This window comes from Heteronotia binoei, chromosome 6, assembly GCF_032191835.1.
Source record: "Heteronotia binoei isolate CCM8104 ecotype False Entrance Well chromosome 6, APGP_CSIRO_Hbin_v1, whole genome shotgun sequence".
In the NCBI taxonomy this organism is placed as follows: domain Eukaryota; kingdom Metazoa; phylum Chordata; class Lepidosauria; order Squamata; family Gekkonidae; genus Heteronotia; species Heteronotia binoei.
The window spans coordinates 116,453,420-116,467,296 of record NC_083228.1 but is presented as its reverse complement, the minus strand read 5'-3'; the positions used below and the strand labels follow the sequence as shown (position 1 = coordinate 116,467,296).

The 13,877-nt window shown below is 41.9% G+C and overlaps 1 protein-coding gene across 1 annotated transcript; it reads right to left on the bottom strand.

Annotated features, from left to right (window-relative positions):
* Positions 1–6,717: 6,717 nt before the first annotated feature.
* Positions 6,718–7,587, bottom strand: LOC132574184 (otolin-1-A-like). Its single transcript, XM_060242434.1, has one exon. It carries the CDS (start codon positions 7,531–7,533, stop codon positions 6,730–6,732), a length of 804 nt encoding a protein of 267 aa, XP_060098417.1. The 5' UTR covers positions 7,534–7,587; the 3' UTR covers positions 6,718–6,729.
* Positions 7,588–13,877: the final 6,290 nt, after the last annotated feature.

Below are 13,877 nucleotides of genomic sequence, written 5' to 3'. Positions count from 1 at the left end.
TGATTCCACCAGGTCGGGGCCAGGACCAAAAAACCCCTGGCCCTAGTTGAGGCGGGGATGGCCAACAGATGTTGGGAGGCTGAACATAACGACCTTCTGGGCATATATGCAGCTATTACTGAATAGCATTTTTAATTTTCTAAGACTTTACAACCATTATTAAACTTCCCTTCTCAATGAACAAATATGATAAATCTTGATTATCTTACAGGTGGGACTGCTGAGGCACAGAGATGGCAACTGGTTCCAGGCCATAATTTTTGCCCACCAGTGAGAACTGTGAGGGCTCAGCATGACCCAAAGTGGGTCAAGGATTCCCCTGTTCCAACTTGCTGCAGAGGTAACATCTGGGAACGATTATTCTCAAGAACTACAAGGCTGGATCACACATAATGTTTTGTTGAGCCCAGAGACAAGCTCAATGGGGAATCCACCGCATCACACTGGTTCACCAGAGAAGCTAAGGAAAGTTATTCAACTATATTCTACAGATGCAAATAGTGGTCAGTAATTTGTATGGTACATGTGTGCTTCCTTCTCCCACTGGTGCCAAAAAGTAATTCCCTAACTTTTCCCTATGCTGGTTTATGGGGGCTGTTATTCCCAGCTTTTGTTTTTTTAAAAAGTCTCCTAGCATGGTCATGTTGTATAGTGCATACATATTACATGTGTAATATTTGTTCCTGTCTTACAGCTCTCAAACATCTGACATTTATTCTATGTGACTCTTCTGATGAGCATGTTTGGCATCCCCTGCTCTATGGTATTATACCATATTGACGTCCTTTCCCAAACCCCACCTTCTTCAGACTCCACCCTCAAAATTTCCAGATATTTCCTAGCTGGCAAACTTGCTCTCTGCATATAGGAAAAATAGTGTGTGAGGGAGACTTGTCAATGCTTGTTTGTTATATGAAGGCAGACATTTTATAGGACAGGGTTTGCAAACTACCTAATGCCATTACCACACATACATACACAGCTACAACCTGAATTGGTGAAGTCCAGGGGGGGATGCCATTCAGTTCTAATGATTTTAAGTTTTTAAACTGGTCCAGCAGTCACCTGTTTCTACAAAATGTTTGTGGAAGCAGAGAGATCCAGAAGTCATTCCAGCCCTCTGTGCTCCTTAATCTACATAGTCTTCTCACTACTTTGATGTCATCTCTGCCCCATTCTTGTGTTCTGCTAATTAATTTGTGTAAATTATTCGCTTGCAATGTGTAAGCAACTTTCAAGGTCACCTGCTCTTAGCATCCTCTGTGCAAGCAGCATCGTATGCATGACATATTTATTTATTTATGAGATTATGTCTGGAAATCTTCCAAATAAGAATAGCCTTCAAAACACACTTGATTGATTTTTCCTTCATCAGCTGAACTAGCTGTCAGGTCCAGTTTGTACAATAGTTGCAGCCTTTTTGTTTCTTTCTTTTTTTTTTTTTTTTGCTAGCATAGGGGATTTGAGGATTGGGCTATTAATCATCGCAACATCATAGGCTGTGTGATTTGTCAGAAATATTCAGGACTGGTGGCCTTCCTTCAAGAGCCAGTTTGGTGTAGTGGTTAAGTATGCGGACTCTTATCTGGGAGAACTGGGTTTGATTCCTCACTCCTTCACTTGCACCTGCTGGAATGGCCTTGGGTTAGCCATAGCTATCGCAGGACTTGTCCTTGAAAGGACAGCTGCTGTGAGAGCCCTCTCAGCCCCACCCACCTCACTGGGTGTCTGTTGTGGGGGGAGAAGACATAGGAGATTGTAAGCCACTTTGAGTCTCTGGTTCAGAGAGAAGGGCGGAATATAAATCTGCAATTGTTGTTCTTCTCAAGATACAGTTAGAGGTTCCTGACCCAAGACTCTTAGGATCAAGCTATAGAATGCAGAGAGGGAGGGGTGGGAGGAACACAGGAAGCTGCCTTATCAACTGCCAATTGGATGTGGTAGAATGCCTTGTACTCCAATATTCATGCCCAAAGTTCCAAATCAAATGCTATCAATTTGATCTCTGTGAACCACTGGGTCCATGTTTACCAAGGGGGAAGGGAGGGGGGCTACCATCCTTGGTGATAGAAAGTGCCATCAAGTTACAGCCAACTTATGGAGACTCTGTAGGTTTTTCAGGGCAAGAGACTAGCAAAGATGGTTTGCCATTGCTTGCCTCTGTGTAGCAACCCTGGTGGTGGTGGTCTCCCATCCAAGGACTAATCAGGGCAGACCCTGCTTAGTGCCGAGCATCTGACAAGATTGGGCTAGCCTGGGCCATCCAAGTCAAAGTACTTAATGACTCAAAATACAGAGGAGCTGAAGCACAGCCCCTTAGACTAAGGCAAACCTCTTAGAAATTGGTTGAGGGTGACAGTATAACCCTGAGAGAGGGGGAGGAAAAGGACCATGGATAGGGGTCTAGAGAAAGAAGATCCCAGGTTGGATGAAGTATATGAGGCAGTGCTGTGTGTTCTTGTTAGCAGCAATGGTATAGTTGGGCTCAATGGCATAGCATCTGCTTTGCATGCAGAAAGTCCTAAATTCAATCCTTGGCATCTCCAGTTTAAAAAGGATTGGTTAATAGGTTATATGAAAGACCTCTGCCATAGACCTTGTTGCCAGTCACAGTAGGCAGTGCTGACCTTGACAGACTGATGGTCTGACTCTGTATGATTTACATACAGAGTGTGGATTTTAAATCATTTTTCCACCTTATAAATGGTACGGCACATTTTCCGTTGGGGATACCAGAGACTGAGCACCTCCTGTACATGTCTACATACAGGGCTTTTTTTAAAAGAAAAGGCCCAGCAGGAATTCATTTGCATATTTAGCCCACACGCCCTGGTATCACCATTGTTTCGCACAGGGCTTTTTTGTGTGGATAAAGCCCAGCAGGAACTTATTTGCATATTAGGCCACACACATGACATCACCGTTGTTTTGCACAGGGCTTTTTTGTGAAAAAGAGCTTCGTGGCGCAGAGTGGTAAAGCTGCAGTACTGCAGTCCTAAGCTCTGCTCACAACCTGAGTTCGATCCCAGCGGAAGCTGGGTTCAGATAGCCGGCTCAAGGTTGACTCAGCCTTCCAAGTTCGGTAAAATGAGTACCCAGCTTGCTGGGGGGGGTGGGGTATAGATGACTGAGGAAGGCAATGGCAAACCACCCTGTTAAAAAGTCTGCTGTAAAAACATTGTGAAAGCAATGTCACCCCAGAGTCGGAAATGACTGGTGCTTGCACAGGGAGCTGTCACTTTTACCTCTTTTTTGTGAAAAAGCCCAGCAGGAATTCATTTGCATATTAGGGCCACACCCCCTGACACCAAGCCAGCCAGAACTGCATTCCTGCTAAAAAAAAAAAAAAAAAGTCCTGTCTATATATTATCTATCCAGGAATAATATCATGTGCAAAATCACAACTTTTGGATAAAGCCTGAACTTCTGTCACAATGGTCTGTTAGTAATGCATGCCCCCCCCCAAAAAAAATTCCTTTTAATGTTGATAGAGTTAATTTTTTTTCTAATTACACTCCATTGCAATCAGCAATAAACAGTATGAAACCAATAAAATGCATATTGCCTTTTTATATTGGCTTTCATTTATTGTTCACAGTGATACATCCACAGCATTAAGGGAGGGGTAAGCCTACTTCTGTTAATGGTCTCCAACCAAAAATTGGAAAACAAAATGAAATATAATAACAGGCGCAAAATCTGCAATGTCATTACAAATGGGCAATTTGCACTTGCAATTTGTAAGCAAATTGCTTACTTCGGCTCAATCAATTACATCCTAATTATAATGCACCCTTTGAATCAAAAAGTTTAAATGTTACTTATGTACCAGCGAAGTTATCCACCAGTTAGAGCTTGTTGCCATATCTAGATTTTATTCCTCATTCATTCGTTGGTTGTTTCCAAACAATATGCTTCTCTTGAACTTAATGCAGTGTGACTGTGTAGAAGAGAAGGTGGAATTCTCTCTCTATAAACCAGAAGCCTCTATCATGATGCTTTTCCTAGTGCCCATCAAGTGTTTTTAGAAAGCAGGTGGGGACAGATGGGGCTTTTGCTGAGCAAGGCTTTTGACTGACCACCAGAAATCTGATTGGCTGGGCAGATTTTTAGAAACATTGTTTTGCCAACAGCTGCCATCACCGCACAAGGATCTTCACTGTCCAACTGAAGGTAAGATGTGGCAGCTATCTTATGGCTGGCCACCTCCTGCAGCAGCCATTTTGTGATATTCATTTTGTAGCTCCACACAGCATGCTATGTCATAGTTCCAAAGGTGACCACCCGCTCAAAAAGGTCGGAGACCTCTGCTATAAACCTACACAGACATTATATTCACTCATAATGGAAGCCTGCAAGCCATGTATATTAGGAGCGCACAGTCCTCATAATGTTCTCAGTATGTGTGATGATCTCTGTATTGTGTGAATTGGGCAATGTATGGATTTTCCTATGACTGGGATTAATCCTCCTTCTGTCTAATGAATGGCCCAGCTGTTTGTACTCTGCAAGCAAGGGAGCCAATGTATGCATCTATAAAGGGCTTTTTTTGAGCAGGAACACAGTTCCAGATGGCTTGGAAACAGGGGTGTGGCCTAATATGCAAATGAGTTCCTGCTGGGCTTTTCCCACAAAAAAGTCCTGTGTGGAACAATGATTACATCAGGGGGTGGCCTAATATGCAAATGAGTTCCTGCTGGGCTTTTTCTACCAAAAAAGCACTGCAACTATATATCTTCTCCCTGTAAAAAAGGGTACTGTCAGAGAGTTTAGAGCACAGGGATCATAATAGATTGTGCCTGGGGAATCTGCAACATTTCACCTAGAAGAGAGTCCCGCTTCCCCAAGGGTCTACTTTTTCTATTAACTCCAGTGGAGAAAATCACCTGTAAACCAGTGAACCCCATGTTCTATGGAAGAACCCTTAACTGAGTGAGCTATTCTAAGTAGGTCTACAGGGCTGGATTAGCAATTAAGCCAAGTAGGCACTGGCCTATAGGCCCCCAAGCCTTTAGGGGCCCTAGCCAGCTTCCCACCCCCTGGTCTTCCCCCTGCTTGCAGTCCTCCCAGCCTGCACACACAGCCAGCAACTGAGCTGCTCTTTGCCCAGCTTGCCTGGTGTGGCTGCTGCTGGCATCATTGCCAAGTATGCCTCTCTCTGCCTCTCCGCCTCAACTTTGTCAAAGGGGCTTTTGAGAAGGTGCCTGTAGGCTGCAGTGGGGGCCATGGGAGGAAGGGCAGGTGCTCTAACTGAGATCATTTGCGAGGTGGCCCCTGAGAATTAGACTGCTAGGGGCTTCTACAGGGTTTAATCCAGCACTGTAGGTCTACTTGGGACTAAGTCCCATTTTATTCAAGGGAGTTTATGGCCAGGAAAGTGTTCTTAGGATGGCTGCTTGAATTTCTCAGTGTACTTTTGAATGTCAAAACCCAACTGCAGATACCTGATTTGAACCAAATACTCACAAAGACAAAACAAAATTCTGTTTCAAAGGTTTACAATGTCCAAAGTTTTAATTTATCAGCTATATGCCAACTTGTCCACAAGCCATTAACATATTCACTGGAAGTACAACATCGCACAAACAAGTACAGAAAAGACCTGCTTGAAATCATTCTACTATAAAGTAACAAGGTCACAATGTATCGATTAAAATTAAAGAACAGGATCAATTATCTAAAGGAAAAATTATTAGAGGTTGCTTGCTGTCCACCTTTCTGCCTCAGTGACTATTGCATACATCTGTAGGAAGATTTATTTTGCTCAAATATCAATTATTTGGTCCCAGTCCAGAAATTCTTCTTTCTAGTGTTAACTTCAGTACCCACATTTCCAGTAAGTACATTTCCAATCAAGTGACTGTGATAAACCATATCTTAGCATAACAGGAGCTTCTGCAAAACTGCATCCTGTAACCATTATTTTAAAGACAAAGCTCCCTTCAGCTGTAATCTTCAGCATTTTTACTAGAAGCACTTTCTATAGAAATCAATGGGACTTAGATTCCAAGTAACTACTACTATCAGAATTACATGGGGAAGAAATAAATGCATCAATGAGCACAAAGTCTTGATCCAGGGATGCTCAAGGACAGCAAAAAGCAGTGCATCTGACAGACAGCATATTTGCTTTCACTGGCAAACCTTTGCTTTGAAAGCCGCAGTGATGGTGCCCAGGACAAACGCCAAGTTGGTAGGACATATTCAAGACCAAAGTGAAGGAACTTAGCAGTATTACTTTGAAATCACTCCTGAAGACTGGACATAAAGTGTAAAATCTCATGGTTTATGACAGACATTCCAGTTAGAAACCTCTGAATTTATTAGGCTAATGGCTAATTGCTGTGTTACAACTTAGGACTTTAACAATACATTTGAAATGTGAGAGGCAAAAAAGATATATGGAAATACAGGCTTGGATCCTGTGTAGATTTCTGCATGTGCAAGCAGGTATGATTTTTACCAGTTTCCTGAAGTAATTCCTGAGGATCTCCCACCCCCCAGGAGTACCATGGGTGGGGAGAACTTGGACTGCTATGGTAAGAGTCAGCAAGACTACCCCCACTTTGTTCCTGTAGAAATCTGTAGGATCTAGCCCCTCAGGTGTGGCATCAACCAAAGTAAATTTCATTATGATCCAAAACAGAAAGCGAAAAATCTCTTGACTCTAGTAATAAAACTTTTATCTGACTCTGACAAATATTGGGTAACTTAATGAATGAATGAATTTTAGTCAGGGTACAAGAGAAATCCAGAAAATATAGAATCAGTAGTGTCATCAGCCATTAGGCCATTCTGTGAGCCATTCAAAATCTGAAGCCAAATTTCATCATCTTCAGAAAGTTGAACCAGCGCTGATCCAGAAACCTGAGTAACACCCTGTGGAGATTCCCTTACACTTGACACCTGGAGAATTCTTTGGCCATTATGGAAAAGTGCAGCCCTCAGTGATCTGCCGGAAACACTCAGGTGGTAACTGAAATAATAGATACCCCCTGTGCTTGCAGTAAATATGCCTGTTTCAACATGATAAGCTTCATTTTCATTCAGGAAAATCTTCTCAAATATCACTGGAGATCCTGGCAAGGGAAAGCTTCTCCTTTTCTGAAGACCAACGGAAAATGCTATGGATTCAACTGGGTTGCAGTCTCCCTTCTGTCCTTTTTCTCCTTTACGGCCAGGAAGTCCAGTCAGTCCTTGTTCTCCAGGAACACCCTCAATTCCCTGTACCCCTGGATCTCCTTTCATGCCTGGGGGCCCTTGAATCCCTGGTAGCCCATCCAAACCTTGTGCCCCCTTCTCACCTGCTTGGCCTGTTTCTCCTTTCTCTCCAAGATCTCCTTTTACTCCAGGGTCACCTTTTGGACCTGGTTCTCCAAAATCCCCTTTGTCTCCCTTCAGTCCTTGAAGGCCAATAGGGCCAGGGTTCCCAACCTCACCTGTATCACCTTTGTCACCCTTTGTGTAAGAAGAATTGGGCCCACCATGTTCTTGTAACAAAGTACGGAATGCTGGTTCACTTGCATCAGCCATGGCTCTGGAATCCCCTATTTGTCCAGTTAACTCTTGTCTAGCATCTACCAAAAATCGCAGCTTTGGTTGATCTAGAACAGAAAAGAAGCCCATTGTCAAATGTTACAACAGAAATGGAATTAAGCCCAAGTATTAGCAATGCTGTTAATTCTCTTTTTGTCTCTGGTGCAGGAATAAGATATCATGTACAATGAAAGATATAACATCTAGCTTTTATATGAACTGTTAACATGTAAGAGATCCTGCACTTTTACCACCATTCACCTCTTGGAATTTTTGACAGGAAAACTGAGATGCTGAATTATATTGCAATAGTATAGTATCCAACAAATGTGTAGATCCAGCAATGTCTTCTGAGCTGGCACATGAGTACTATACAATAAGATCAGAAATCTATGCAAAGGAAAGGATATGGTACAAAGCTCGTAATCCTGGCATCATTCCTTTCCAAATGAGAGCTGTCTCATCAGTAGCAACTTTCTGTAGATGGGTGAGGACAGATACTGTGAGGTTTTAAAGAACTGCTTTAAACACTTCAGATTGCTAGTAACAAGTTACAAGGGGCTAGGACTCAATGGCACAACATCCCCTTTATATGCATAAGGTCTGAGATTAGACTCTGGCATCGAAAGGATCAAGTAGTAGGTGATGTAAGGGACCTCTACCTGAAACCCTGGAGAGCTGCTACTGGTCAGAGTAGACCGGGGTCCCCAGTTGCAATGGAAAACCATTTCATTTGAATGAGGGCAGCCATAACAAGCCCAGAGTGGCCCTGCACAATTTCTGAAAAGCTTGGCAGGTACCTGCTCATGCAGAAGGGACCATCCATTCCTTTCCTAACTGCATTCTCTTACATGCTGCACTTTTAAAAGCTTAGAAGTGCTGTACGAATAAGTAAAGGACTGTGAAGGACTAAATAATTTCAGAGCAAGGTAGCCTTGAGTGACAGGCTTTTCCAAGAGAGCTGATTGGTTAGCATCAGGTGAGCAGAGAAAAACTTTAGAGCTGAATGCTGAGGAGAAGAATTCATGACTGAGAGCAAAATTTAACAGATACAAGAGAACTGGAAAAAGTTGGCAAGGATGATTGGGTAGTTAGATGGAGGCTCTCTTTCAGGCCAAAGAAAGGGGATAGATCTTCTAGTGAGAGGAGATTCCCTACACAGTCAAACAGAGAGTTAGCTCTGAACAGTTTAGAGATCCTTGGCATGGTGTGGTTAGAGTTAAAAACTCAAGATGAATACCAGTGTTTCAAGAGAAGGGGTTTGGATACTGGAAAGAGTGCAGTAAAAATAGTCAAAGAAAGTGTACTGGAGTGTTTGGGAAAGTGTGAATAACTTAAGAAACTCTCATTAGCCTAAAACACAAGAACTAAAGACTGCATGTTCTGATTTTGTGTTAGAAATTTTCAACCCCTGATTTCATCTGACCTTTCCCCTCTAGGTTTAATAAAACATTTTTTTTTGTATTTTTGAATTTCAAAACACTTTGAGTATTGTCTAAGTTAAAGGGGGCACCCAGTCCTTCCCTCAGGTTCCTGGTCTGAGCCTACAGCCCAATATTATACTGTGGCAGGGTGGGACAGCCAGAGTTCTTCAGCAAAGAAGAAAACACATTACTAGGGTGGCTCAGTGAGCAAAGGGAAAGAAAAATGAACAGAAAATCATGCCTCGGAGGGGGGAAAGTGGACGGGGCTGCCATAAATGCTATCCATCTTCTGCAAACTGGCTTCAGATGGTCATGGAATCCACCAAAACAGCTTTTACAATGGTCTCGAGGAGGTGAGGAAAGGGGAAACAATCAACCAGGCCCACACAGACATATGAGTGGCAGAGCAGGATTAATGCAACAGAATCTTTGGATCCAGACTCTTGACTACAACCTCCTCAAATGAGGCACCTATATTTATTTATTTGTTTGTTTGTTTTGCTTTCTGATTACCAGTAAAGCATCATGATGGAAACTATGGGGAAAATAAGATAATAAAAACAAACAATAACCATCTTGCCTTAAAAAATCACCTAAACATTTCTGATTTCAGCCTATTGAGAATCAGTAAATATCAGTTTATTATAATAGGTGTGTAACTCTAGAATCTAAAAGGAGCAAAATACATAATTTCAGATCTCATTATTAAAAGTACTCATGAAAAGGCAATAAGGGCACCATGAGAGCCATCATCATACTTTGGGTCAATGACGGCAGCCATAGGAGTCCCAGAGATCATATTTAAAGTATCATTAAAATGTACTTATTTACATGATGCTCTGGTGTGATTCCAAATGAACCATTATAGCTCATCATGGTGAATTACATACCCCTCTGGAAAGGACTGAACTTAAAAAAAAAAATTCTACATAGAAGGTGTTTAACACATTCATGTTCAAACTAAGGACTGCTGAAGCCTGTGAAGCAGATCTGCAAAAATCAGGATATACTGCATGATTTTATATGATTTTTCCTCTTTCTTTCATTTGAACCTTTCTCATAGTAGTTCATGTTAACGTGTCTGTGCGGAAAAGAAAGCAGGTGGTTGTAATTTGTGATGCAAATGAGTATTCTGGCTCATGTAGGTTTTATATTTACATCAAGATTCAATTATAGTTGTTTCTAGGAGTTCTGTGAAGGGAATACACAACATTTGTTTTCTCCTGAAAAAAATCAGGTGTGTGGGGGCCCAGTTTAGTCAGGACTTTGACATGAAGGGAGAGAAAATTAAGCCTCCCTACTGCAATATATTCCCAACTCGAAATGGCCCCACAGAGCCACTGTGAGCAACTGCAACTACTAATAAGTGTTTATAATCTGGCATAAGGATTGTTTCAGAGAAGAAGAAGAAGAAGAAGAAGAAGAAGAAGAAGAAGAAGAAGAAGAAGAAGAAGAAGAAGAAGAAGAAGAAGAAGAAGAAGAAGAAGAAGAAGAAGAAGAAGAAGAAGAAGAAGAAGAAGAAGAAGAAGAAGAAGAAGAAGAAGAAGAAGAAGAAGATGATTATATTGGATTTACACCCCACCCTCCATTCTGAATCTCAGAGTTGCTTACAACCTTCATTACCTTCCTCCCCCCACAACAGATACCCTGTGAGGTAGGTGGAGCAGAGAGAGCTATGACTGACCCAAGGCCATTCCAGCAGCTGCAAGTGGAGGAGTGGGAAATCAAACCTTGTACTCCCAGATAAGAGCCCATACACTTAATCACTACACCAAACCGGCTCTCACTTGCCACTTATGGTGTCAGGGGAATGAACTTGCACCAACATAGCTGCTTCAAGCTACATTACTATGACAGCAACAATACAATGTTTGAAAATGAAATGGCAGCTGTATGAAACTGGCAGCAATGAAGTGGAGCTGGAGTAAAACAAAAAAATGATTGCACAATCTTTTTTACCATCATGGAGCTGGCTACATTAGAACACTATATTATTATTATTATTATTATTATTATTATTATTATTATTATTATTATTATTATTATTATTATTATTATTATCATCATCATCATCTGTTTATTTATATTCCACCCATTCCCCATAGGGACTCAGAGCAGAGCTATGTCAATACAAAGCGGACCTATGTTAATACTGGCAAGTATTTATAAGTAGAGTAGAATTGACAAGTACCATCAATATGATATTGAGGAGTGTGACCAAACACACCAATAAATTTCCTTTGGAAAGACTGTGGTTGAGTTTTGTCCATATTTGAGGTGTAACTCACTAACTTCACTGCCATATTGAGAGGATCAGTAATTTCCCTAGGATCAAATACTTCCAGCTATCATTTCTAGGCAGCCGCAAACTGTGGGTCTCCCAGGTTGGAGGCCCAAGCAATTTTACCATCTCTTTGCTTTGCTCTGCCCCTTCCTAATGTGTTTTTGCATTTTTCTGTCCACAGATAAACATTCTTTTCTTTGAATAACCTTTTAGGACAAACTAGATATTATGCCAAACGGCACCCAAAATGGTGGCCATGCATGAAGTTCACTTCTTCTCCATAACCCCTAACAGATCTCATCCGATTTCTAGATTCAGGAATTTCCATATTTTGCTATCTGCCCATCAGTAGTAAACAATCATCTGGAATGAGGATGCTGGAATGGAGAGACTTTTGTTTCTAGACCAAAGATACCAAAAGGTGCTGACATTGGGGACGTTTTCTTTTCCTTTAAAATGCTAACAACGAAGGAGCCAGGTTTTAAATCATGGGAAGAGTTGAGGTTAAACTCCCCGTCCCTTCTCTCTACAGCTCTCCACACCATGCACAGTTTTGTCTATCAAAACTGCTCTCCTCCAATTGCCCATCTTTCTTCCTAACCATGGCAGGCAAAACTGAGGGGGTGGTTTTGATAGGCAAAATCATGCAGGGGTAGAGGGATTAAATCATAGCCCCAGAAACCTGGGATATCATTTTAAAGATGCTGGGAATAGCAGGTCACTGATTTCTCAGCATCTTGTCTGTTTTTGGCCCTTAGGAAGCAATAAATAATGGGAGATAAATTGTCTTTCAGCAACAAGTATTTGCCATTATTAGTCTTCTCACTGAGGAACACCTGCTAAGCTTTTGTAGAACTACCAGGTTTCCCAGAAAATGCTTCCAAAAGCAGTGCTTTTTCCCACAGTGTAAGCTGCTTAAGGCCAGGTCATGCTGCATTGTTGCAGGTAGACAACAGTTCACAATACCTGGCTGATCAAAAAGTCCCAAATACTGTGCTGCCCAACACTACTGGATTATAAGAGTTAGCACACCACAGTGTGGGTCAGACATGTGATACAAACAGCTGAGTACAACAGGGTGAGGGACCTTGTGTGTTTTGTTTACAGCACACAGCTTCATTTGCCTTCAGAGTTCTGTGTACTGACAGTTTGTTCAGCCGCAAGAGACACCGTTTGTTCATTTACCACCACTGAATATCTTTTTACTTCATTGCACACAGAATTTGGATTTGGGGGATTTTCAGTATGATACTGATCCGGTTGTTTTTAATTAGGAAATAAATGAATGGTGTTCATTAAAAAAAGATTCCACCAAGCCAAAGGCATTAAGTGATAAAATTACCCGTACTCCCTTTTTCACCTTGGACTCCCTTTTGTTCTTCAGTCCCTGGAATTTTACAGAAACGGTGTCCCTCAGTGTCAGTGCTGTTTCCCTTTGGTTTATTTGAGAAGGCAGAAGCTAAGCGATCAGCGAATGCAGTGCCTTTGTTAGCACCAGAAAATGGCATAGAACCACTACTACTGTTTTCATTACCTTCGATTCCTGGGTAGGTATGTGCCGTGTTTCCAGCAGTGGACAGTTGTTTGGATCCTACGGAGGAAGCTATTGGTTCTGGAAGGTTCTTATTTTCCACTCCATCTGCCCCATTAGAGAAAGAGGTTGCTGGAGACGATACGACAATCTGGGAACTTGCTTGACTCCCACCATCTGTGAGTGGATCGGTTTCATTTGTCTTTGGGTCCTGATCAGGGGGAACAGTGGAGGCTTGTTTAGGGTCTTCAGTTTCAATGGCACTGTTGAGTGACTCCATTGTCAAAAGTGGATGGGGAGTAAAGCTAATGATGGCTGTCATTCTCACAGGACTCCAAACGACACTGGAGAGCAGAACTTGGATCAACAGTATTGAAAACATGTCTGAAATGTGCAGAAATTTAAATAAACACACATGTTACATTTTTTTTAACTGAAATCAGTTCAAAAGAACCAAGAGTGTTGTTTACCTAAGTTTAAACTGCTATAAGGATAACATTGATTTAGTTAACAACAGGGCAGTCTGTTGTATTCAGCATATTACCTCAAAAGAACAAGAGCTAATAGTGTAGTAGATAGAGTGTCAGTTTTGGACTCGGAAACCTAGACTTCAAATCCCCACTTAGCTAAAAAGTAGGATGACTTATCTCATCCTAGCCTGCCCTGCTGGATTGCTGTGAAGATAAAATGGAATGACTGCCTTGAACTCTTAATATGTCGGGTGCATTCCCACTACACTAAATAATGTGTTTTGCAACTGGATTTTTACTTGGTAAGAATAGCAAAAATCCAGTTGCAAAACACATTATTTAGTGTAGTGGGAATATACTCGTCATGTGAAACATGTATTGGGGGAACCCACATGTCCTGGAACTGGCAGGAGAACCAACACCCTGCCTCCACACTCCAATTTTTTTTTCCTGGAAAAAACATGCAGGGTGGAAAGTAGGGAATGATGAAGCACCTTTTGCTGTCGCACCATGCCACAGAGATGATTTGGCCACCCCCACACAGATTCCCCAACCCAGCTTGCAGTTCATGTACCATGTGTTCAGACCCTTAGAGAGATAGAGCAAGTTATTGATGGACAAGCCTTTGGGGA